The sequence below is a fragment of the Centrocercus urophasianus genome, unplaced genomic scaffold (assembly GCF_019232065.1).
Source record: "Centrocercus urophasianus isolate 14NV4802_14NV808 unplaced genomic scaffold, USGS_Curo_1.0 seq_23, whole genome shotgun sequence".
Taxonomy (NCBI): domain Eukaryota; kingdom Metazoa; phylum Chordata; class Aves; order Galliformes; family Phasianidae; genus Centrocercus; species Centrocercus urophasianus.
The window spans coordinates 17,930,110-17,956,288 of NW_024884789.1; the positions used below are offsets into that span (position 1 = coordinate 17,930,110).

The window sequence follows — 26,179 nt, forward strand, 5'->3', positions numbered from 1 at the left end:
AGCATTTTGAGGGTTATGTTTAAAGAATTACAGTGTCACTTCTCTGGGGCTTACTGTCTTAAGGCTGTTTGTTCTCTGAAATGAACTTCCAGACTTGAAATCCTTTCTTCTGCTGCTTGCTTGTTACAAATGGCACTGTTGCTGTCGAGCTTTTGAGCTTAGTCAGGGAGACGGTGCTTTCTCAGGGTTTGTGTGTGTGTAGGGGAGGAATGGTGTCCTTGTGTTCCTCAGGAGGAGGCAGCTTGACCAACCACAGCAAGCAGCGCAAGCACTGCTCACCAAACCTGCTCACCGAGTTGATTAAGGGAGGTAGAGGAGTAGCAGAGAAGAGAAACTCTCCAAGCAGACCAGAATTTGATTGGATTAAAAAAAGTGTATTGGATGTCCAATACAAAATAATAAACATGAAGTTATTAAAAAAAAAAAAAAAAAAAAAAAAAAAGCCATAAATTATACAACAAATAAAAAAAAAAGACCAAAAAAAAAAAAAAAAAAAATTGTACAGGAAGGTAAATGTCTACAGCAGTCCTTAAAATTATTCTACATGAGAATCATAAAACAATATACAGGTTTGCTTTTTCCCCAAATCTCTCTGAGGGAAGCTGCCACTCAACAGCTTGACTATGACACTACAAGGATACACAATGTCCAAATTTAAAATCACAGGATATGTAAGAAAACGTAGCATTAAAATGTGAAAAAGTGCAATACAGATTGTACACTGAATTGAATAAATGTTTTCTTTTAGTTTAACCTTAAAAAACCAACTTTGAACAGTTGTTTTATCATTAAAAATATTCCCCCTCCCCGAATTCAATGACAATATTAACATTCATGGTGTTATACATAAGTAATATTCACAAAGACCCACCAGCTAAGAATACTGTATGTGTAAGATGGTATTTCTTTGGGTATAGGTAAAAAATAGGCAAAGGAAAACATCCATCCAGGAAAACGTTCAGGACAAAGTATGCTGTTGTAGGATTGAAATACATATTCTGTAGCTTATTTTGCCCTGAAGTGTTTTGATTAAAAGTCCAAACATCAGTTTTCCAGGTGGCCCACAGTGCTCCAATTCATTGATTTCCTCCCTCCCCTCAAATAATAAATAAACCCAGCAACTGTGCTAAAAATGACGATACAAAGAGTCCAGGCAAAGAAAGGAAGTAAAACCACAGCCCCAGGCCTGCTGCACTCTGGACCATTCGTTGGCTCTCCCTTCCCCAGCATTGGGCACCCAGAATGCAGGCCCAAAGCTTTAGTTAGAAGCATACAAGGGATGGGAAGCAATGGGGGTTTTGTTTGTCCTGTTAAATCTCAAACAGCTCGTTCTGCTGCAGCAGGGCAGCAGTGGGCTCTGCAAGTGCCTCTGGTACCTGCACTCCCTCTATTGGTGATGCTGAGCTTCCAGGAGAAATCAAATGGCTTCTCCCTGTCAGTAAGTTTTGGGTTTCCTTTCATCTTAACGGTGAAAATGCAGAGGAATCTCCTGGGCAGATGAGTTTTGTTTCTTTTTTTGTTTTTTTTCTTAGTAAGATACAGTCCCTCCTTTTATGCCATTCTTCCTTAGACTGTGGCAGAGCCAAGCAATCATCTGCATAAGGAAAAAACAGATAGATACAGATTTTGCTTCCCCTCACAATGGATTTCCCTTCTGATTTTCCTTCCTTTCTAGACAGATACATGAACAGCACCTGAGTCACTAATACTGTTTTCCTTTTCACTTGGTTCAAAAAAAATAGGAAAAAAAACCAATTTTCCTTGCTTACATCACTCAAGAATCCTTAAGAGAAGGCTTCTTGTTTAAAGGGCCTGGGTTGGAGAAACTGCACTGGGGTTGGACTTGCTGCTGAAGGGTCCTGTGGACACAGTGTAAGGTAAGATGGGAAAATACCCTTTGATTTAGGAGAGGCCCAGGCAGCTCCTAGCACCCACAGAGCTGCCTTCAACCTAACAACACCAAAACAGCACTGTTGCCAAAACAAGCAGTAGTGGCATCTAAATGTAAGGTAACCTACTTCACAGGAGGAAATTTTTTTAATGTTTCTAAATGAGACTCTCACTGCAATTCAGTAACCAGAGACACAGTATGCTGGAGTTACAAGGAAGGACGGTACAGAAGATGCTTTCATTTTCTTCAGTCTTTCGAGTCAATGTAGAAAGACAGCAAAACAACAATAATGAAACCTCCCCCTGGATTCCCTCCCCATCTACTTTTCCCCACTCAAAATATTGAAACTGCACAAAAAAGCAACAAACAAGCCTTTCAAATTACATTTCAATTCAAACAGACTGGTAATCTCACAGTGATGAGAGGAGAAAGTCAGGCTTTTAATAATTATAATATAAAAATAATAATAAAAAAAAAAAGCTTACAAATAACAGTGCAGCATCCCAAAAGGCCATGGATTAACTGCCAGAAGGGGACGTAATTATATGCAGAATAAAAAAAAAACAAAATAGAACAACCCACACTGGCAATGAATTTTCATACACAATAGAACAAGCAGTCAAATGTCAGTCTAGGCTGTGAAAAACAATAGTTTCTCCTTTTTTTTTTTTTTTTTTTCCTTGATTACATTATTTTTTTCCTTTTTATATATATAAAAAAAAAAAAAAGATAAAATAAAAACACAAAATTGTACATAAATGCGAATGTCCAACACTGAAAAGGCAGGGCAATCACACCACTGAGACAAAACCTGACCAGGAAAAAATAAAACTTATGAAGTCCACTCTCTTTCCTTTTGTCTGGATGCTAGATTTCAGTCCCATCCTGCATGGACTCAGCAGGTAAATGGAACTCAGCTTGGTGTGACTTTGTTACAGGATGATGGCCGGGAAGGTCGTTCCTCTGTGACCAGCTGTAGCACAAATGCACCAATTGGTTCCTCTGCCTCCTGGGGATGCTCTCGATGTGCTGTCCCTCTTCTGTATTTATTTTTTTTTTTTACTGTACAATTCCTTGTGTTCCAAGGCTGAGTCCCAAGACGTGTGAAACAATCTGGAGTCATGTCCTGGTGAAGGTGGTCATGCTGTAGTGATGGCATTAAGGTCCTTCATGAGTCCTTCCAGGTGGGCCATCTCTTTGGTCAGCTCATCTGGTTCGTAGCTCTGTGAGAGAGGGAAAAGGGTTACTGCCAGGGCTTTGCTTCCTTTGGCATAAGGAACAGAAAGAAGTGCTCAGTGATGCTGGTGGAGTCTGTGGCTCTGACTCATGGCTAAGCAGATTTATTGCATTACAGAAATTAATACCTTGGAACAACACTCAAATATTAAACACAGCTTTCTGCAGTAGAGATTCATAGTTTCACTGATTTTGAGACTGTGATCATCTTGTCTGTTTTCCAGGTATCAATTCCTCCTTCAAGGCAACGGCTGCATGTGTACCCAAGCAGGTCATTTGAAAACATCACCACAGCTGTAGAATTTTTTTAAAGATCACTTGTGATTGTTAACAGATGGTTCCATGTCGAGCCTCAACTGTTTAGCTTCAGCTATACTGAGCAGCTCTCCTAATTTTATTATTCCTAATTTTATTATTAAGGACACTCTCACCATGTGCACCCCAAAGCCTTTTCATAACAAGTCTTTCCCAGTATGGTGTAGCTTTCAACTCCTTTCATTTTTTTATTTTTTGCTTGTGGAGCATTTCTCAAAATCCTCCTCCTTCTCTCACCACTGTTTTCAGAGTAGAAAGATAAGCCATGTGGTGTTCCAATACCAGCTGTGCTTTTGCCAAACCCAGAGCAGCACATCTCATATGTACCATTTCTGCTCTGGTATATTGGAGGCACATTATGAGACCCTCTGGATGGAGTCTAATATGAAAGCTACTGCTCAGCCGCTTGCACACTACAATGCTGAGTCCTTCCAGGGACATCTGACACCCCTTCCTTTGCTTCCAGCTGCAAACCTTTTCTTTCACTGACATGGATAAACACTGCAGGCATGTTCAGTTTCCCAAGCAATCCCGATTCCTTCATACCACAGAACTCCGTTCTGCCCTATGTCAAAACTGTTATCTGCCAACTGCTGGCCAACAATAAATATCAGTGAGCTGGAAATAATAAATATGGAATTGGACTCATTCCTTCAGGATCTCATAAAAGATCCTCAGGAGGAAGTTTTTCCTCCCAGGGGGTGGTGAGGCACTGGAACAGGTTGCCCAAGGAGGCTGTGGATGCCCCATACCCTGCAGGCATTCAAGGCCAGGCTGGATGTGGCTCTGGGCAGCCTGGGCTGCTGGTTGGTGACCTGCACACAGCAGGGGGTTGGAACTGGATGGTCATTGGGGTCCTTTTCAACCCAGCCATTCTGTGATTCTAAAAGCTCAATCCTTTTGGATCATTTTCTAATCCTAACTACCTTCTATAATTCCTATTTTAGTGGGCATAAAGTATGCACAATGACTTTATATTGTACAAATTTATCAGTGGCTATATTTATGCATGAGTATATTTAAAATATAAATCTTATTTATGAATTATAAGTGTTTTGATATCAATCCTAAATAAATCAGCAAGGAGTGACAACAGAAGGGCAAAATGCACCAAATCAAGCACGTATACAATCTCTAGCCCAGCACTTACAGAATACAATCAGGAGGGTGAATTAAAGACACCAGAATGATAAAAGGAGAGGAGAAAAAGGAAATAAGAAAATCATTCAAACAGTTACACAACAGCTAATACAAGAACTTCTTGGCTTGCACTTTCAAAAGAAAATAGCTCTTGCCTGATGCATCAAACATCCTTCTTAAAAGCAGCCTATTTTTAATGAAGCTCAACTGTTGCATTTTTCCCAGATTCCTCTCATAAAAACATATCTGTGATGTTGAAGCATTTTGGCATCAATACTTAGTTCTTCATCTGCAGTGACACTCCTATGCTTGGCAGCGACGCAGCAGCATAAGCAGCAGCTGCATGGCTTTAAGAGAATCCACGCACAGCATGCTTGCAAAATGAAAGCAGGCAAAAATCAGACGTGCAAGGAACTTCTATAGCTCCTGCAAATAGAAGCCAAAGGCATAGGCTGCAACTTCATTAGGTGCTGAAAAGAATCAAGAGTACTGCTACAGACAGATCTGGGCTTCACTCTTCTCTTGTAATTGCAATAGGCTAGCAAGAAACCTGCAGCACTGAGCACAAGAAGAGAAATTAGAAAAGAAATGTTAGAGAACATTACTCTATTTTCAGCTAATAGCCTCGGGACAACCAAAATATTGCTGAAGATTTATCAGTTTTGACTTGGTGGGCTCTGTGGACCAGAATAGATGGAAGCACAGCATCTGTTTTGTGCAAACAGGAATAGAGGTATGGTCACAGGTAATCTTCTGATTTGAAAAGTACTACTCGTGCTTACATTTAGGTGCTTATTCTCTGAATTTACAGCCTTGCATAGAAGGTTTTTGCACTATGATGTTTTTATGTGGGTTTACGTACAAACAGCAGTCAGTGCAAGGCAGAAGTCTCACTGTCCTCTGCCTTTGGAAGTCTCAATGCAGTCACTACTGAAGTTCACAGCTATCACACAGACAAAGGTTGCCCCAGGAAGCTGCTGGCAGTGTCAGGGTACTTACACTTTCCGAGTCCTCGAGCATCCTGGTGGTCTCCTGCACGTCAGGGGCACTGGGAACCACCACAGGCATGGGAGGCCGTGTTCTTCCTAAAGTCCCAATCGATGCAGTCTTCACCGAGTGAACTGGATGGGAGGGAGCTTAAAAGAAATGTGACACAATTAGTCCCCAGTTCTCTGCCCATTCAGAAAGCTGTTAGGAGAACAAAAAGGATTTACTTCATTGCCCAACTCTACCTTACCTCACACCCCCCACCCCACACCCTGTTCTCCTTCCAATCCTCTCCCATCTGCGCACATCCCTGCCCATCCCCACTCACCTTGCTGGGTCAGCAGCGGGGTGCTGGGCAGCGCAGGGTCGTAGGCAGAGCCGGCTGCTGGCACTGCTGGCACTGCAAAGCTCTTCAGCGGGTGGGATGGACGGACGTGAGCTGTGGGCAGGCTCTGGGCCGCATCCTCCTCCTGTGCACTGCCCAGGTAAGCACCCGAGCTGCTGTCGGGGTCCTGGTGGTCTGCACAAGGCTGGGACGAGGAGGCCGGCATGGTGTCAGAGCTCGGTGTGTTCCGAACGGATTCTACAACAGACCAAAACATGTGGTTTGTTTCCTGGAACACAAACGGTCTCTGTGGTCAAATGGAAACAAAGCAGCAGTGTTGACAAGCGCTTTTTCCAAGATTGCTGTGTTAAGCTAAGAAGTGGATTCACAAGTTGACCAAATACCACCGGCTCTGTGCAACTCTCCTGTTTGAAGGTGAACTGCAACAGCTGCCCACCAACAAAAGCTTGAGAACGGAAGGAGGCCACAGGTACAACACCAACCAGCAGTTTTGCACTGGAACAGCTGTGTGTCACAAGACACAGTTGGCACTTTGGACCACAGTGTGGGACTCAAATCTTCCCTCTCATTTTACACTTCAGTATTTCACAGTACAGGAATTGTTACATAGGTACAAGTATGCATATATCACTGCAGCACGTACAGAAGAGCCAGTTCTCTTTCCAAGATGATTGACAGACTCCAAATCCCTTTACTTGCTGAAAGCTAAAATGAAATGCCAGGCAGCAGGCTCCACCCTAAGCTGAAAGGACAAATGGGATGGCATCATGAATTCAGGACACCGTGAGCCCACTCAGAGCACATGCAGGACAAGAACTGGACAGCAAGAGCTGCCACTTCAGAGGTACAAACAGAGCAAGAGACCTCTGCCTCTAAGACACTGTCTGCTGGCATACTGCAGCCTTATACCATGCCTTCATAAGGAAACAGGAACAACTCTCTTGGCTCTGGCATCTTAATTAAAATTTAGACCTTGAACTAGAGAAGCTCCTAATTCACTTCAACTGTAGATGTTACCTACTTGTTTTCTATTTATATTGTTGCTTCAGAATTTTTCACAGCACTGGAGGTGTTACAAAAACCAGAGTGATGGGCTGCACTTCAAGCCTGAAAAGCACTGCAACAGGAAACAGCACAATTTTCATTGTGCTTCAGGGAGATTAACCAGAGAGCCCCAGGAACAAAGCCTGGAACTTAGTCCTCTCTTGCGTTTAAACACAACCAATTAGGAAAGTTATTATCAAATTAACTTGCTCAAACTGGATGTAAATGGATGTTTCAGACTCCAGGGCTGAAGGTTTTAGAATAAGGAGTCCTCCTGTTTGAAGTGTGTACAAAACATTAAAACTTCCTTTCCAAAGGGCATTATCTCCTATCGAAATGATCGATACCTGACCTACACAAGAAGCTGGTTACAGAAAGCTCAATCTAACACAAGGATATCCTCTGTGCTTAAACCCATCCCTCTGCCTCTACAGGAAATAACTTCTCCTCCATTCCTTCTCCCTGTCTTTTTTTGGCAATGAAGCAGAAAACATGCTGTGGGTCACCTACTGAAGCAAACACAGTGCTAGGTGAAACTGCAGCTGCCATCTAAAAACCTCACAACTGTATTTTCATTCAGCACAAAGAGATACAGCAAAAGAAAGAAATGTACCAGCTGGGTCGGTCCTGCTACAAGGCACCAGCAGAGGCTGACCAAACTCCATTCCAGCTCTCGATTTCCACATTACCTCATTGTTCCATAACAATCAAAATCTGCCTGGACGTTTGTATCTCACCTGTGGAATTGGCCCTGTCTGAATGGGACATGGAGGTGCCCATCGGCCACGGGCTGACCTGGTGATGGAGATAGCTGCGAGTTGGAGAAGCGAGGCTGCCGGAGTGGAAATGATGGTGAGGGTTATCGAGTGAATGGATGGGATGGGCACTAATCACAGCTGTGAATGAACACAAGACAGAAAAATGCTTAACATACAGACAGACGTGCGCGTGTACTGAAATGCACCACATCCCTCCCTTCTCCCACAGCACTGCTGAACAACAGAGCCAACTGCTCAGCAGATTTGTGATACCAAGACAACATTTCAGTGCCAATTTTCCAGTTCTGTTCTATGCTTTAGCTCCCACCAGGACAAGAACAACCCCCCAGAGGCAGCACCTCCATTTTGTTGCACAGCAAAATCTCTATTAGCAGCATCTTCCAAGAGCTTTCTGTTGCACTTGAGAAGAACAAAGTTCAGCTCCCTTTAGAACTTCCACATATTTCACATGATGCTATAAATGTTAGATTTAGTAGAAGAGACACACAAGCTCAAATTCCAAAATCATTTTTGGCTGTCATTGAATTTCTCAGCTAAATGCGGCATCTTTGGTTAATTAATTAATGTAAGACAAATAAGCATAGGAGAAAACACCCAAGGCTCTATTCATTCCCTCTGTACAGAATTAGTAAAACTCTGCTCCAATGTACTTAAACAAAAACCTCTTTTTTTTTTTCCCCTCTGCCATCTTCCTGTTTTATTGTTTCTGTTTGAGTCAGACGAATTTTATACTTACTGTAAGTCATCCTTTGCCCTCACCCTCCTGCTGTAACAGCAAAGTCCCACCACTCCCCACATGGGAGAAAAGCGTGCACACAGTTTAATTCTTACAATGCATAAAACACTAAATTGCTTCAAATCATTGAAAGGAAAGAGTCTCAGCACAGAAAACAGAAGAGAAGGGCTGAACTTCAGTGCTACCACCAACACCATAGAGAAACGGCTGTGCTGGGTCATTCGTTCTGAACTTTTCCTGGAAATTCCCCACACATGCTGGCTTTGAAATGCACTTTCTAGAACAGACACAAACAATTCTGTCATTGTGACGGTGAGCCTGGTTAAGACTCCTTGCACTGATGAATACAGTTTGAACTCAAAGACCAACTAAACAAACCTGAACTCTCTGACTCCTTCATTTCCTAGAAACCAGCCTGTCACAATGTGTGACTGGATCAGAGGAGGCAATGTGCACAGAGTTCACCTATTGGTAACAACAGATTCCCCTCTCCCATTATGTCAGCCCAACAGAAAGCCATCTCTATTATCAGCCTCCTGTAATTGCAGGTGACTACACGAATACTGAGAGCTCGGTGCTAGATTTGAATCCTGGTGAAAGAGCTGCAAGGGGATACGGCCACAGTAAAATAGGAGGTGCTGTCACCAACAGCTTCAAGGAAGACATAAATGCTGCATCATCTCACAGGGAGCTGGCAAATGGAGGAACACTACGTGAGAGCTGTGTAGTCAGAAGCCACGGCAGAGATGACAGCCATCAGAGACACCAGGAGTCCTCCTGTGTGTTGGTGAGGTAGGAGGCACGTCCGTCGTAAGGTATACAATTAAGTGTAAACAAGATTGTAATAGCTCTGAAACACTATCCACAGCAGTATCCAGTGAGCAAGGGGGAGAAGAATGACCCACAGGAAGGTAAGTGCACCATCCCACTTTGCCATCCAGCTTAAGCTGAGGGCAACTTTGCAATGAATATTACGGGTTATCAGATCTGAATCACGTAGCCATCCAGCTCAAAAATCAGTGCATTGTGCCACCAGGCCTTCACGAGGACTATGATGTGCCATTTAATTTCAAAGAAGTAAAAAATTCCTATCCAAAAACAAAGAAATGTGGCGAGTTAAAAAATGAATAGGCCTCTGCTTCCTAACATCCTGCCAGAAGTTTTGTCTTCCTGTTGTAGAAGGCAGGGACCCGCCAGGCACACGCCATTCCTGTTGCACAATTGTACATGAAAATATAACTGAACATTAAATTACCCTAATTTAGCATAAGAGGTAAATTTGAACACAGTAGTGGGGGAGATAAAAAAAACAGTGGGAAGTTATCTGCAGCCACAGACTTAAGCACAGGGAATGGTCATGCTATGCTGCTTGCTGAGAAGGGCCTCATGTACCAGAATGTCAGTTTTCTGCACAGCTTCTGCCAAAAGTATCTAAAAGACACTCAATTCCTTCCTTAATGCTTTCACTGACCAGAAACCTACTGCAAGTCATGCAAACATGAGACAATGTTGAAGTCACAAGAACAACTTCAAGCCCTGAGCACCAGAAGGCCTTACTTCTCCCTCGTGCTGACCTGCTGCACTGAGCCAGCTGTGTCTGTGAATCACTCCTCCTCTCTGTGAAAGCAGCACTCTATAAGGCAGGGAATAGCAGGTACGCTTCTCAAGCAAACACAGCAGAGCTGGTATCAAAATAAGATGTCAAAACTAGGTTTGGTGCTGCAAGGAAAAACCATATCCACAACCGTATCTGTCAGCTTCATCAGATCAGCTTGAATGCCAGCAAGCAGTGCACTTGGAATATGCTGCCTTCATAAGACGTGTGCCACCACTGCACCTATCAAGCCTGTCAGATGCACATCTTCCATCCTATGTGGGGCTGATCAGGTAAGCTGCTGAGTGCCTTTCTCACAGAATTAACATAGTGTGAGGCACAACACTGCTATGCTACTTCTGTGCAGCATGCTTCAGCACTGGCTGCTGTGTGTACTCTGATGTGTTTGTCCAATGCTGTATCTCATCTGGAGAAAAACACACTCGTCAGTATCAGAGTGCAAAGGAAGACTCCGTGCAGTCTGCATTTCTATGGGGTCTGAATGCATTGTGGAAATCATCAGCTGCAGGCACCTTGTTGGACACCCAGCTTTGACAGCAGAAAAACTTTGAAGAAACAAACCAGAATAAAGGTGATTAGCATCAATCTATCCTCTGCTCTTCCCCGATACATGTAAAACTTGGAGAAAACAGGAAGCATCAGACTATTTACTTTAAAGCAAGAAAAGTAGATATTACTCCTGAAATACAGTTCAGCTCCTGAGTTCCAGTCTAGCTGTTGGGAGATTTAGCAAAGACCCTTTTCATCTCAGAGTTTTATTATTTGTAGAACAGAGGTATGCTCTAATGCTTAAAATATTTCATAGTAAGAATAAGAATTTTTGTTGAAGCAATAGAAACACAAGTTAGCACTTCTGCTCAACAGATCATTAACTGATAGGGAAGCACATAAATAAGAAGTAACACCAGACAGCCTCCTCATTTAGAAGTCTGCTCTGCCAGACCAAAAGCCTCAGCCCCTATCAGTGATAGAAACACGTTCTACTACATTAGTGTAACAGACACGCTGTGGAACAGTACTGCTGTACCTACTGCAGAGGCTTCTGGTATCCTTTAAAAAGGAAAAAAAGAACAGCATTACAACTCAAAGCTGTTTCTTCTGCTCAGTATATTATGGAACTATCTCACCAACAGGGATGCCTTGCATCGAGCCAGCCATGGTGACACACTGCTGAGTTCTCATCTTCCCTCACCGGGTGACTGAGTTGTGTCTGAAGCTGCTCCTGAGCCACTGCTGTGCTCTGCTGTACATTCATACTGATGTCTGTTTGCCTCTTGAGGGTGGGCTCTAAATTATAGACTAGTCAAGACTTCACAAGGAACTGAGCACTGGGGAGAAAAGTTCTGTTTGATGTTTCGGTCAATGCAGGTACAGGTAAACACGGCCATCGAGGAAAAAGTGAACGTGATTCCTGTGAAAGTTTCAAGATGGTGCCAGTAACTCCATACATTTTCAAGCTGGAGAAGAGTCAGCAGAGATTCCCCACGTACCGGTGCTGGTGGGACTAGCTTTAATCAGTAATCTGTGTTGCTGACTCAGGCCCAGAAGCAATCAGAGAAGTATTTAAGATTAGGATCAAGGGGATGGAGTAGCTGCCTCATGAAGAGAGGCTCAAAAGGCTGTACTACATGGCTGGGAAGAAGATGACTAATGGTGGAGATGAATCCAGTGGAGACTGACCAACCCTGATACTAGAACGACAGATCGCTTGTTGAAGCCAGCAAGAGATTGGTTAAAAAAAATACAGTACAAATAACTATATGAGACATCATATCTGAAAGTCTGGAACTTGCTACCATGGGAGACTAGAAGCAGACAGCAAATTCAGAAAAGGGTTAGACCTGTTCAGCAGGTCAGTAACTAGACCACAGAACTCTTGGTGGCAACGTATCCTCTACAGCTCCCGTGTTGCAGCTGGCAGAACACAAAGAGGATGGACCACAAAAAGCAGCCAGGCTCACATCTCCCTAAAAAGCACCTGCAATTGCCACTGCTGAAGTCTGAGACAAACTGCTGGACACGTTCCCAATTCACCCCCCTTTTGCAGTACACCACCTGCTCACTCAAACACTGCCTTCTCAACAGGGGATTTGGGATGCTTTCTTTGAACCGTTTCCATTGCAGATATGGGAGAATTACTTAGGAGATTCTAAGTCAGAGATGAAGTCAGTGTGGGTGTGTGTGCATACATATCAACACGGCTTGTTTGAGTGCTCCCGGTTCCAAGGCAGCGAGGTGGGCAGTAGACTTACGCTGAGGCGGCTGAGAATCAAAAGGCATCATCATCTTGGGCCTCATCCCCCTTCTTCCTGCCAGCGTGGACATGCTGTCCTCCGACTCATGCCCTGGAGGAAGAATAATGAAGGTTATTTTGCACGGCAGCAAGACTTCTGTGATACCATACCAAAATGATTCCAATCCTCCTCTCATTATTTCTAGGTGTGTAGGAGGGCTCTCCTGTTGGGAAGCATTTTTGTGACTCGCAATGGACAAAACCAGCTTTTCTATCCTTCACCAGGAGGAGGACAGTTAATGTAAAGCTTACTGGGTACTGGAAGGGCTCTCACGGCCATCAGGCTAGCACAGACAGACTGCATGCTTGACTGCACGCACTTGTTACACAAACTACTGAAAACTGATCAGTTTTTACGGAAGGAAAAATCATCCAACACTCGTGCTTCCGTTTTCTCACTAAAACACGTGATTCTTCCTTGCACAGAGCCTTATAAACTAAGCATGAGGCAAATTAACTACTTGGAAATTAAGAACAAAGAAATAACGATGGCCTAGAAAACTTGAATAAAGAGATTTTGCCAGATGTAGTAAAATATATTTTAACACTCAGGATCAAAGTACTTGCTGATGGCTCACCTCTGTAGGAGTTCCGCCTTTGGTGAATATTGCTGTCCATGGAATTATCAACTGGGGTGATGTCCTGGGAGTTGCGAGGGATTGGGGTGTCTGTCATGATCGGATTGGGATCTGGAGATTTATCGATGGGTTTTAGCTCCAGTCTTTCATGATGGATCCAAAGGTCAGGAGGCTTGACATCTTTGGAATTCCCTTTGTACTTGTGGGACCCGTTCACTGATTTGCAGGCAGCCCGTTTCCTTGGGAGGGAAAACAAATACCATGTTCTTAGATGTATGCTTCCCTTCACTTGGTGGAAAAAGGCAAATTTTCATTGAGATTTCTTTCTGATCTTGCATCCAGCTGAGCGAAAGCCACCCACTGGGCAGGAAGCTTTGAATTTTACATATAAGCACATCTGGCATCTCAGAGCATAGCCCTGCATATTCCGCATACTCTGATGCAGAATTCTCTCTCAAATGGTACACATACTGCAGAACTGTGCCATCCACACAATGGAAGTCTAAGCTTCCATTAACAATAATTAAGTTTCCAGTGCTTATAGCTATTGAGGGAATATTCTAAGCATGAAGTGCACATACACCATGCTGTGCTGTACTCCAGGGCTTACAAACAACCTCAAACAATAGCTACAAGAGCGTGGAAATAGCTCACTGCCCCAATAGCATGGTTAACCTGAAGACTAATGACAAGAACGTTCATTTTACTGCTGTTCAGACTAGACACAACTAACCACAGCATGTGTGAGGCTCCTTGTTCTACATTTGACAAGAAGGGTTTTTGGGAAATTGAAATTTAGAGCTCTTGCACTGTACTGCCCACATACTCACTTCAGACCTTGGCAATGACAGAGAAAGGTGTCCCTTCCAGGCAGGGCAGTTGCCAGACATGGCTGGGATTTGTGGCTCAGATACCTGACCACATTCCATTCTGAAAGGATTTGCATTTTTGCAGAATGGTTCAGATTGAGCAAAACAAGTGGAGATTATCTTACAAGTTTGACTTTCATCGCTTTCTTAAAACTCTGTTTTGCATAAAAGAGCCTCTTCATATTCTAAACAAATTCAGTTCTCTTCAGTTCTTTGAAAGAATGTGCAGAAACAACATTCAGGAGCCCATGAGTGGAAGCATCATTTCTGTCACCAAAACGAGGGCAGAAGTCAGATACACACCTATATTAAGGATTCTGCAGCACTGCTCTACAGAATCCCACAGCAGATTCTACTCCAGTCATCTATCTAAAAATTAGATATTATCATTCACAGAGCTTGGAAACCTGCTCCACACAGTGAAATATGTGCTACGAACAGAAGTGAGAATGTGCCTGAGCTGCTGATCTCACACAGATGCTCAGGACTAGAAACACAGGAGCTAGGCCAGCATGCTGCCCTGTCTGAATTGGTTCTGCCTCTGATCCTGGTGCAAGCAGCAATGGAAGCTGCGTAACAAGAGATGCCAGCTCTCGACCATCTGAGCTTGCAGCAGGACACCCATCAAAGGTTGGTGTCATTACTCGCAAACATACAGAGTTGATTTTCAAAAAGGAATGCAAGATAATCCCAGTACAGTATTTTAAACAATAATTTATCTTCAGAAAGGAAGAGGTGCAGGTCTATATGAAAGCATTGTTCAATTCTGTAAACCCCTGATGGCTGCAAATTCTGAAATGCTGATTAGGAAAAGCAGAAGAACATCATCATCATCTCCACCATAACTTCCACCAGTACAGCTAGGTTATCTTCTGAACACCAGAACTCAAACTCACGTTCCAGCACTGCATTATTATTTGGATCTCAGCACATGGTTTCTACAGCCCACTAGACTTCAAAGTAAAAATTCTGAACCATCATAATGGACGGATTGCCTGGAATTAAAGGAGAAAGATAGGAGGGGGCCGAGTGCCACCCAGACAGCTTACTTTTTTTGGTGAGAAGTGGTACGACGAGTGCAGAAAACGGCGACGATGACCACTATCACAATGGTGATGACCCCAACAGACACTATGATGACAAGAAGCATGTTGCTATCCAAGGGAGAGGTCGGACTTCCATGGGGACTGTTACTGCCTGTGGAGCAGGGAGAGAGGGGTTATTTATCTTAAAGGCTTGGAGAAGATCCCCATCAGAAGCAAGGGGCACTGATCCGGGCTGGGAAAAAAAGATGAGTGGAGTGAGCCAGATGAAATTCTCTTGAAATGCTTACTAATTCTTTCGTTATTCACAAACTGTGTTTCTGTACTACTGTTACATGCATAAGGCACTTAATTGATTCACTTCCAACTAACAGTCTATAAAATTTCAAGTTCACCCTACTCAAACAGCTGCCATAAGGAAATCCAATAGTTTAGAGTCTGAGGAGTTAACACGGGACCTTGCTAGAACCAAAACAATGCGGGCATTCCTTCGGACCCAGTAATCACACAAATCCTATCAGTATTCAACTGCAGGCACTCTCCTCCAAAGGAAAACACATTTTATGTAATGCTAATGAGTGCTACCGCAGGGCAGGGCTGCCACAATGCACAGCGCTAATAAGGAGAAGGGGTTAAGATGGTTTTTCTCCTTCCTGATATGTTCTTACTGAATTAATTTTACACTCGTGCTCTACAGCAGCCATTTAAAACTAAGCAGAGAACAAGATCCGCTGTCAGACTGAAACGCAAATGCCCGTGAAGGTATTTCTTCCAAATACCATATGCAGTAGGCAGGAGTGCTTTGAAAGAAGCGTGATACGATTTCTTGAGTGGGAACAGCTCATGTCATAAAGAGCAAAAAGTGACGGGAAGAGATCTGCTGAGGGCTGGGAGCAGTGCGCTGTCACTCCGGAACAGCACGGCACGGCACACCTACCGCTGAGCGGGGGTTTGTAGTCCGGCCCCACGTCCACCGGGCGGCTTCCTTTCCCTGCAGATCCCGAAGCTGGAAAAGTCACACAGGTGGTAATTCCATCCACACCTCCACATCCATGCACACCCACACCTCCCACACGCTGCAGCGCTCTAAGGCAGCTCTTTCAGAACTTCTTTCCCAACTGCTGTGAGCACTTTCCCCCCCTGCACAAAAGGTGTTCCTCCAAGGAGGGAACCACTTCAGAAGAGCTATTAAATAATTGGTTTCCTGCACAGCCCGTTGTTCCATCTTAAAAAATATAATAACAATTATTTGCAGTAATACACAGGTATATATTGAGACAAATGGCTTTACCACACTTGTACAGTTAATCATATTGAAGCGGTAATTATACAGGTTTCTCTTCCTAATCCCTAATTACATTAAGCGAGGAAGCAAAGTGCTGTAAGTGTTAAGTCCATGCCTAGGCACTCAGGCCTGCTTTGAACTTCTTCCCATTCTCTTCCCCTTGTTCCACATTTCCACAACTGACAATGAAGTATCACTAAAACGCTTCTGGAGAAAAAAAATCCGGCTTCTTTTGTTGTTTTGTGTTTTCAGTAGAATGCACTAATGCAAAATTCCCACACATACATGATAACCACACCTTGCCAGGAACAACCTTCCCCTTACAGCAATTCAGGATACACAGCAATAAGCACAAAAGTCCCAAACCACATAAAACAAAAGTCCTCAAATGCAGCACTTTCATAACTGGAAGAAGGGTTTTCCCAGGTAAAAAATCCACTCTAAACAACAAATACTAAATGTAAAAGGATGTACGTGAAATGGAAATTATGAGCCTTGTGTCAAAGAACATGGTGAGAACAGCAGAAGGTACCAGCAGGAAAACTAGATGAACCCCAATGAGGCCACTAAGAAGAAATGATACGTGTTTACATTGAGAAGTTAGGTGCTGTCTCAAATAATGGAAAAGATGTATTGCAGGACAACTGTGTAATGGCAGTGCCCATTAGGAACTGTCAGTCCAGCGAGGACACAGCACTGAGCTGAAGCACGTTCTCACTTTGAAGCACTGGACAGATGAAATGAATTAAACAGAACTGTAAGCAGTTTGTATTTAATGTATTTAGATCTATATGGCCAGGTCACTTACACTGAAAGGATGTGGAAAAAACAGTGAGGTGATTTCTCTGTCCCAGCCCAGCTCTGAAGACATGCAGAGCTCCAGAGGAGCTCAGAGGCAATACAGCTAACTTGGTTAGGTTTGAAAAAGACTAATAGACAGCCCTGTGCAGTTGTAATGCAGCAGGTGGGGCCTTGGTGTGGGCAAGGTCACGGAGCAGCCGACAGCCAGAGATGGTGGCATGCTTCATGTCCATCTTTCTGTTGGATGGAAGCAGGTATTTCCAACGAACATCTGACTGTAAACATCATTAGTAACTATGCAGACATGCTATCTTTAGACTTCTATAAAACATTTTGCCAAACTGTGCAATGCTTTGTTAAAAATAGCCTAATAAAAAAGCAATGTGGCACCTATTAACAAGATTAACAACTAATTAGCTGATAAGAATAAGAATTATAATTGCAGAATCATTGTTCACGAGGGATATTTCTAATGAGGTTCTGTAAAGACCTGAGCTCACCAAGTATAATTCAATATCCTTAATAACACTGGGAAGGAAAATTAAAATAATTGCTACTCCAGTTAACAGATGACACAGGATGATGGAGTAGATAATGAGATATGCACAGTCACCTGCCCAGACCAGCAGGGACCACGTGGCAGCTGCAGTCAGTTCAGCTCATCAGGGCTCTGTGCTCACTGCCACGCCACCCCCACATGAGTGCATCAGTGACAAAGGATGCAAATCCTAGTTAGGTGCTGAAAATGTTGGGATATGCCCAAGCCAAGCACACGCACACTGCACTGCCTCTATGGCCACCAATCAGCCTTTATTCAGCAGCTCACTTTGCTGCTGAGGTTCTCCATTCCCTTCCATATCAAGTTCAAGTTCACCTGAACTTGATACAGTTGTCTGCACCCAGGCAAACTTGCTTTCATTTTGTGCTACTTCAGGATAGTTTTACTAGGACAAGATGCCTTAACTGTTGCTCTTCTACTAGACAAAGGCCCTGCAGCCCGACAGCAACAGCCAGCAACTCCTCCTAATACAAGCTCTGTGTTACTTGAGTGTGTGGAAGAACAATTCAGGGTGCTTAGTGCAAAAGAACAACCCTGAAAGAGGGGAGAAGCAAGACAGAACCATTGAGCTCAGAGCCTCAGTCCCACTGCAGCTTGTTCCTCCCAGTCTTGAGCAACCTGTCTGATATTTCCTGAAGGACACAGCTCTGTAGGTACAGATCTTGTCACCACGCATGTGTTCTGCTTATGTTCTTCTTTTCTACATTTAACCTATTGCCATGATTTATCATCTCCACCCTCTCTTACAGGAATCCTGAAACAAAACTCCCTTGGCATTCATGATGTATAAATCATATACGTTTATAAACATTAATCCAATTGTTAGTAGAAGAAAATGTCACTTCAGGATGATAACGTTGGTGAGAACTCAGTTGTCTGCTGAAACGAAGTTAGAAGATGAGTGCAGAAGAGGAAATGGCAACTTTTCGGTAAACCCTCTTACTCTTTCCCTCTTCCATTCCTGCTGCAGTGGAGAACAGGGAGCATTTGCTTCCCCCAGACAAGCCTGCACCTCAGCCAGCATCTATGTTATGAATCTGGGTAAGAAATTGCTCCATAACTGCCTACTATCAACATCAGTTAGTACAGAGAAGGTAAAAGCATATTTAAGAAATTACTTCTAAACAGATTGAAAGCGAGTTAAGAAAAGCTCATTCTCAAACCCTGTCAGGATCTGTTTAATTGTATGTCTAAGCTGCTTGCCAAAGTCCTTTTAGCCTCATCCCTTTAGACTAATTCTTCCCCTTTTCATTAGGCTTGCAGCTTTTTTGAAAGAAAGCAAAAATAGCCCTGGGACATTTGCTGTATAATGCAAGGCAGGAAACTCAAAACTACCATTTTTTCAAGGGAGCACTAAGGCTGTTAGTAGCTAATGCTGTGCTCTTCAGGAGACTGGAGTCTAAATGAGCTGCCAAGCAGAATCTCACAGAAAAAAGGGTTTCTAGAGCAGACACACTTTCCTTTATTACAAAAATAATTATAGATGTAGAGCTCACAAAACAGCACTTGTGCTAATTAGATAGCTGTCTGATCTTCCTCCTCTATACACTGAGATCTCGCATCCATGGGCAGAAGCTAGTTGGAACATCACTTCATCCAAATTCATTTTGACAGAATGATTCACCTCTGGCATTACCCACTTGTCCATTCATGTGACATCTGACTACAGAGGCCACTTTATATTCCCAACACTCGAACCACAAATAGACTTTCCAGTTATTCCACTATTAAAAGCACAACAGGAACTTGAATTATATTTATATTTAGAGCAGCAGATTCTTGTTTCATTTAGGAGATGCAACAGCACATGGAAAGGAAAACAACACGTGGAAAGGATGGAGTAAGAGAGAAAGCAGGGCTGTTCATTTACCTTGATCATTAGGCATTTTATCTGAGGATTCAGCTAGTGGGAAAAGCACAGGGAAGGAAAAAACAAGAGAAACATCACAAGGCTTGAAGCAGCGAGAGATGGAATTTCAACTTTCACACAGCATAAATGGACTTGTTGGCATTAAGCTTTAAATTTTTATCCACAGTTACACAGAGAAAGCGCTGTTACCATTTCTATCTTTTACCTCTTCTTGCTTTTTTTTTTTCCCCCAGGGAGGTGAGATGCTTATGCCAGCTCACCAGTTAGCAAGCACTCCTCGATTAGAAAGCCTGCTGTGTCACTGCAGCTCCACCACATCCCCATGAGCTGGTTGGTGCTCCCCAGCTCCGGCTGCTTTGGACTGCTGCATCACAAGCATGTGACACGCAGGACCTCAAGCCTGAAAGCAACTAGAAACTTGTTTTTTAAAATGCACACGCGGGACTTGGGCCCTCTAATAATTAGATGCCCTAAGGGCCAGCTTCTCACTGGGAATAACACAAATAAGCAAATAGTTGAGCAAAATTTGCATATGTATTAACTACATGCAAGAGCAATCAGAGAGAAAATTCTATTCTAATCAAACTTCATCATCTTCTTTTCAGCTGAAGTATAAAATTTGTGCTGCTTGGTGTCCTACCCTCTGAGATGTGGCATTCAGACCATGTGAAGCTATTTGGATGCAGGTGATACTTACCTTTAGGGGTCCTGAACTGGACGGCCTCAGACATGGGCCCCATGCCCTTCGAGTTGCGGGCCTGAATTTTGAAGTAATACGGCGTGTCGAGGGTCAGCTCCTGTATCTGGTGGGTCAGCCTGTTCCCCACAACGGGCTCAATCACCCAGTCATGTATCTCAGCATTCACGTCCGTACTGTAGTAAATGATGTACCCTATTCAAAAGAAGGAAACAAAAGGATTTTACACATAAAAGAACGCGATAGTCGTAAGATCTAACAGCAAGAGTTCTATTGACTATTAATGATATTTGCACAACCAAACGATTATGGGTTTTTGAAAGTGTGTTCTTACATTTTCAAAGACTAGGGATGCATTCATGTATCAGACAGCCTTCCCTCTTAAATGTTAAGCTGTTCAGAAGTACGTTGAGAGGAAAAAATCCACTTAGAATATCAATATTATTTTTGACCACTGCCCATAAAGTATGGATGAATTCCTCATTTCCATTTCTATCTGTTCCTGGACTAAATAATGTAAAATAACATAAAGCTATTCTTCTCAATACATCCTCCAAGTATTAATACTCAGAGAAAATTGCTAACCTTGAAACATCAGAACATTCCCATGCACAGCTCAAGAAAGTGTGTTTATGAGTTGGTATTAGACACAACTAATGCGATTAGCACTACTTTTCAGTTTCTTAACAAAGAAAACAATCTGAAGAGAACTGAAGCTATCTTGCAGGTCCTCGAAAAAAAAGTATGGGAAGAGTGAGTGATGTGTTATTATACTGCAAATACAAACCACTGCGAAGTAAAAGCTTGGCAAGTTCTGCCACACACAGCACGCAGCCCTTGGCGTTGATTTGCAAAAATACAGGGCTAGCTCAGAAGCCTCATGCACAAATTGCCCAAGGAGGCTGTGGATGCCCCATCCCTGGAGGCATTCACGGCCAGGCTGGATGTGGCTCTGGGCAGCCTGGTCTGATGGGTGGCGACCTGCACACAGCAGGGGGTTGGAACCAGATGAACATTGTGCTCCTTTTCAACCCAGGCCATTCTATACGATTCTATGATAAATTGCTGCTTCCCCTGTGCCACAGGCCTTCTGTCCATGGGGGTTACAGAAGGAAAGGGAAGTCAGGCTCTGTGTAGCACCCTCCAGTTCACAGAAGCAATGGGAAGCCTTGCTGATAGCCTAAATTCACGTACGTCCCAGCAATCACTATGGCATGGGTGACACCTGAAACACCAGCTGTAGGTCTGGCATGCTTAATTTCTTCCCTTGGCAGCACAGTCAACCACTGGGGGTAGATTTAATAACTTGCTACATGTAGTGGACACAAAGGAACAAATCTGCAACTTGTCTCCAAAGGGACAACACACACACACGGCGACAGCTGAAAGCATTATTTATAGCATAGTGGCACAAGACTACTGAGTTTACTCATGACTGTACTAATTAGTCAGCAATTATAATGATGTAAGAGCATCTGGAATCCAGACTAGCACATTTCAGTATTTTCCATCCATCCCATCCTCATCAAACAAAAACAAGCGTTGAAAAGACAAGTACCCACAGATGTGCTATGGAGTGCATGGAATTCCATCACTGCACAGCACTTCTGGTATCAGTGCTCAGAACCAACTGAGTTGGGTTAATCAGTAATTAATTACTCAAGACCCTGTTTCTCTCACTGGCAGTGGCTTTCTCCAGCAGAGGGCACTCAGCTCCCACGTCCCCAAAATCCCACCCTTGGCAATCTGAATCTTATCCTTGGTGGGCTCACCACTTACCTATGGACGTGCATGTTTTAGAAAACAGAGCTCTAATACATGCTACATATTGAATGGAAACACGTAGGAATAACTGCAAGGTTCTGCTTCACGGTACAGACATTTTCTTACTGGGAAGGAAGACGTGTGAGATCATCTCACTAATCACAGTGTAAGGAAATGCTGATCTCTTTGTACACTGCCTTCCCTTCTTCACGTACACACAGGATGTAAGGTGACAGGCTTATCTTTTTAAGAGCATACAGATATAACCAAGGGTTCTTTGAGCCTTATGCTTCACACCTGCCTCAATGACCTCACTGGTTGCTAGTGAGCATGTCCTTTAACCTGCAGTTAAGATTAAGGCCCTTGTTGCTCCGCTCAAATCCTCCTTCCCATACAGAGGAAACACCTTGCTGATAATAAAGGAACCCAGAATCGGCTTCATACAGAGAAGAGAGAAAATCTGAACAGCTGCCGGTGCACACAGACAGCAATGGCTCAGGCATGGCACACAGAGCAAGGGCTGCTCTGCTCGAGTTGCATCCGTGTTACAGCTCTTACCTGCAGCCTCTGTGTTATGAGCTCAGTGCCACTGTGCTCTCCTGGGGTCTTTTCTTTCCATAAGACTTAAATTATTGTAATTAAATACTTGATGATGCTGTCTTACAACAACGCTCATGATTTTACTGTTCGTACTGAGTGCAGCATCTCCACCATCCTGCTTTTCAGAGGACTCAGATTCATTGTGTCTCCTGTCTAGAACGTGGGCTACAGCACCGTGTGATCAGACTCTCCCCTTGCTGACAGGTTTCAAGGGTTTGGTTCTGCACTGAATTCTGACAACAAAAGCAAAATCACACACTGCAAACTATATGCCAATAAAATCTGCTTTAAGCAGGGTGGGAAAAAAAAGGAAAATTGAAGTGAATTATTTCAGAAAGCCCTCAGAAACGGAATCCAAACAGAATGCTTCCTGAAAGGTAACAGTAATTAGTGTTCTCCATAAATGATTTATCCGACACGAAAGTGATGCAGTTACCAAGTCAAATAACAGTTTACTCCTAATGATTATGTCAGGGGAGTAATAAGCAGGCTCCAAGTCTGTTCTGCACCACAGCTATGGCAGAAAGATGACAAAGTGCTCTGGACCAGAGTCTTCCAAATAAGATCCTGACAGGCCGGGTGCATTACAAATTTCTGGAGGCGCATGGTTAGAACAGCACAGGCCGATGAAGGCAAAGGTTATTGAGACATTTAAACCTTCAATTATATTTCTGGTTCAACTCCCATTGTACACTGCAGTTACAGTTTATATCTTATTATATTTTTACTAGGTACAAAAGTAAATAATTAATCTGAGCCACTAAAGAGATCGGCAAAGATGATATTGAACCCTTGGATAGCTCCGGGCTAAATGAAGTATGGAACATGTTCACATAGTTATGCAGATTACATTCTGCTCTTAACAAGCTATCCTCTATCTGCCTTTAGAGCTCACACAAACTGCACCTGTAATTTTGCCGTTGGCTTCGGACGGAGGCTGCCAGTTCACAATGATGGTCCGAGGCTTTCCCTCTTTGCTCACCACAGTCACATCCTTGGGAGGTGAAGTAGGAACTGCAAACAAACGGAAAACGAGCCGTCAGAAACAGCGTGCTCCATTTCACTGGATGGAAGGAACCTCAGCACCTTCCTTTTTTACTGGAGAAAGGCACACACAGTAATAAAACCCCTTCAAACCAATCTGCCATCCTGGTGCAGTGGCAAAGGCCAGCTGGAGCACAGCACTGCCTTTCCATGGGAGGCCCCCTGTTCCTAAAGCCTTTCTATTGACAGGTGCTGTGATTCATGACCCAATGAGCACAGGTGTCTTCAACATAACGCTGTCTTTGCAGCAGCTGGGATCTGTGACTTCTAACACGAGTTTGTTCAGACATCAGGAGAATTACATCAACTTGTGGAATAAACACATGTATATGCAGAGAGGTAAGAAATATCTCCACATTTTCAGGTTAATGGTGAGACCAACACCTGGTAACATCAAATCTGAATCAGTAAAGCAAATCCACCAGTGGTTTCGAATCACCACCTGCAAGTCCCACCTTACTGTACCTAAGGTTTGTGATTTGCAAGGAAACGTGCACCACAGAAGCATCTGCAATCCAGAAATATTTGGAGAATGATCATCCAACATTTCCTCTTGTGTTTCCAGAGAGCAAAGCAGAGAAAGAGCAGGAGAGAGGAGGAACTTTCTGCTCCCACCAGCCCCCTCCTGCTGGAAACTCAGGAAATGGCACAAACCACTGCAGTGCAAGACTGAAACCTGAGCCCTTTTTTGCTCAGAACAAACATCCAGCTGGGGCTTGGATTAATGGCTTTCAAATGCATGGAGCCGGCCTCCAAAGGTGCATTAACCAGCTACATTTGGAACGCCACACTATAAAAAAACATGAGACTTTTAATTAGGTTACTTTTAGCAAAGTAAATCTGCCTCGGATATTTAATACCAGCATAGGAACATTTAGTGCTTACGCAGTGTTTTTCACATTGGAAGAGCTTTATGTGTAGTACCTACTAGAAATTAATCCACACATCCTCTGAGCTGGCTGCCTGTTAGCTCCATGCAGAATAATAGTTGGAAAGCAGGGCTGGTAAAAGCAAAACTTGAAAATTCCTGCAATTATTGTCCTAAGGACTTAAAAGCACGCTCCTCAGAAAGGATGTAAAGCTTGAACTGAGGCCCTGCAGCGAGCTGCAACACACACACAAAGCAGGGCTGCAGCACCAGCCCTCCCTCCAGAGATCCATACAGCACACACCAACTCTGACAGCAGTTATCCCAGACATCTCTTCAGCATCAGTCGGGGTGAGAGTCCTACACAGCACTGCGAGTCATGAGTATTCAAAAATAATGAGTCACACACTCAGGAATTTGGCAAGTAATATAAATCACAAGATCTGTAATGAGAAAACATACTTAGCCTATTTTTTTTTTTTTTTTCTCCTTTGCCTTCTAGTTCCCAAGCTTTCAAGTCATGTTTGCAGATGTTCTTTACAACCTCCCCAGTTAGAAATGGACTTTTTATTTCAACAGAAAAAATGAAACTGTATCACTGTATCTCTCCTCCACTCCTGCACTTTCTGAGTTTCAAATTCCTTTTAAGATGTTTTTGTGTGCTGTTGCTGCTTTGAGCAAAGGGCTCTAGATGAGAGCTGTGTGTGTTGCCAGCACAAGTACAGGTACAGCACTGTAATGCAAAGTAACTGGGGGGGAAGCAAGCTTCCATGCTGGCTCCATGGCTCCAAGCTTTTCTATTTCTGGGGAGTGCATTCTTGTTTCAGAGCACTGGATGACCCGACCAATTCTTCATGTGCTTGATTTTTTTGCTAGATTTTAAACAGGTAGCAGAATTGCTGGGTAATTTGAATATACTCTTTCTTGCCCTTCCAGTTCAAATACACAGACCCAACAGCACAGCAAGCAGTGGGTTTAACAGCACAAAGGCCATTTCACCCCGTGGGATGGCAGGGGCTAACGAGGGGCAGGGCCCTGCAGCTGCACTGCCAGAGCATCACTGCCACAGCAGGGGAAGTACAAAGCATTGGTGGAGAAAAAGGCTTCTGGCCTCATTTGGATGTCTGAATTTCTGGTTTTTGATTCATTTGCCTCGTGCACTTCTTCACTGTAATGATTATCATCATATGTATACCAAGTTTTAATTATTATTTGCTAAATCATTTTCTTTGTATTTGCTATTAGCACAGTGTTTGTGAGATGTTCCAAACGTATGCTGCTTCACTCTCCTGTCTGTGAACTGTGGTGCATTATTCATTACCTCCCTGTAATTTGATGTAAATTTTTTTGCACGCAATCATCCCTTTGAATTCTGGAGTACGCTGTTTTTTAATCAGAATTTCTGACCAAATCCCAGCAAGTATTCATCAGTATAATCATCCTAAAGGCACGCTGCTCCTCTGGCAGGATTGTGGCAGACAAGAGTTGGTGCATCTCATCAGGAACGCCAGCCCTTCCCAACACACAGATGAGTACCTAGTTCAAAAGTTGTCCCATGGGCTGTCATACTCCACGTGCTCGACCTTCGCCCCTTAGTCACCATCACGGAGAATTCATACAAGGTATTTGGTTTTAAGCCAGTCACTAAATAGCTCAGAGTGGTCGCGTTGGCCGTCTGGAAGAAAAACAAAGCATCAGTAACTCCTGAACTGAGAGCCATCCACCACCAGCTCCAGGCTGCCCTCTCTCAGGAGCGTGTTTAAAGCACCTCGGCATCGCTGCATTTCATAACCACCGTCATTAATTCACTGACATTTCT

General features: G+C 43.5%; 1 protein-coding gene across 1 annotated transcript in view; it reads right to left on the minus strand.

The window, feature by feature from the left end:
• Positions 1 to 717: 717 nt before the first annotated feature.
• The window catches only part of NEO1 (neogenin 1), a 180,795-nt gene continuing 155,333 nt past the window's right edge, over positions 718 to 26,179 (minus strand). The window contains exons 18-28 of the mRNA XM_042824549.1: positions 25,897 to 26,035; positions 23,355 to 23,462; positions 20,085 to 20,279; positions 15,810 to 15,878; positions 14,879 to 15,026; positions 12,961 to 13,199; positions 12,342 to 12,434; positions 7,697 to 7,855; positions 5,898 to 6,152; positions 5,582 to 5,718; positions 718 to 3,114 (exon numbers count right to left, since the gene is read on the minus strand). Coding sequence (XP_042680483.1) covers positions 3,031 to 3,114; positions 5,582 to 5,718; positions 5,898 to 6,152; positions 7,697 to 7,855; positions 12,342 to 12,434; positions 12,961 to 13,199; positions 14,879 to 15,026; positions 15,810 to 15,878; positions 20,085 to 20,279; positions 23,355 to 23,462; positions 25,897 to 26,035 — 1,626 coding nt within the window. The 3' untranslated portion in view covers positions 718 to 3,030. The remainder of the gene's footprint in view (positions 3,115 to 5,581; positions 5,719 to 5,897; positions 6,153 to 7,696; positions 7,856 to 12,341; positions 12,435 to 12,960; positions 13,200 to 14,878; positions 15,027 to 15,809; positions 15,879 to 20,084; positions 20,280 to 23,354; positions 23,463 to 25,896; positions 26,036 to 26,179) is intronic.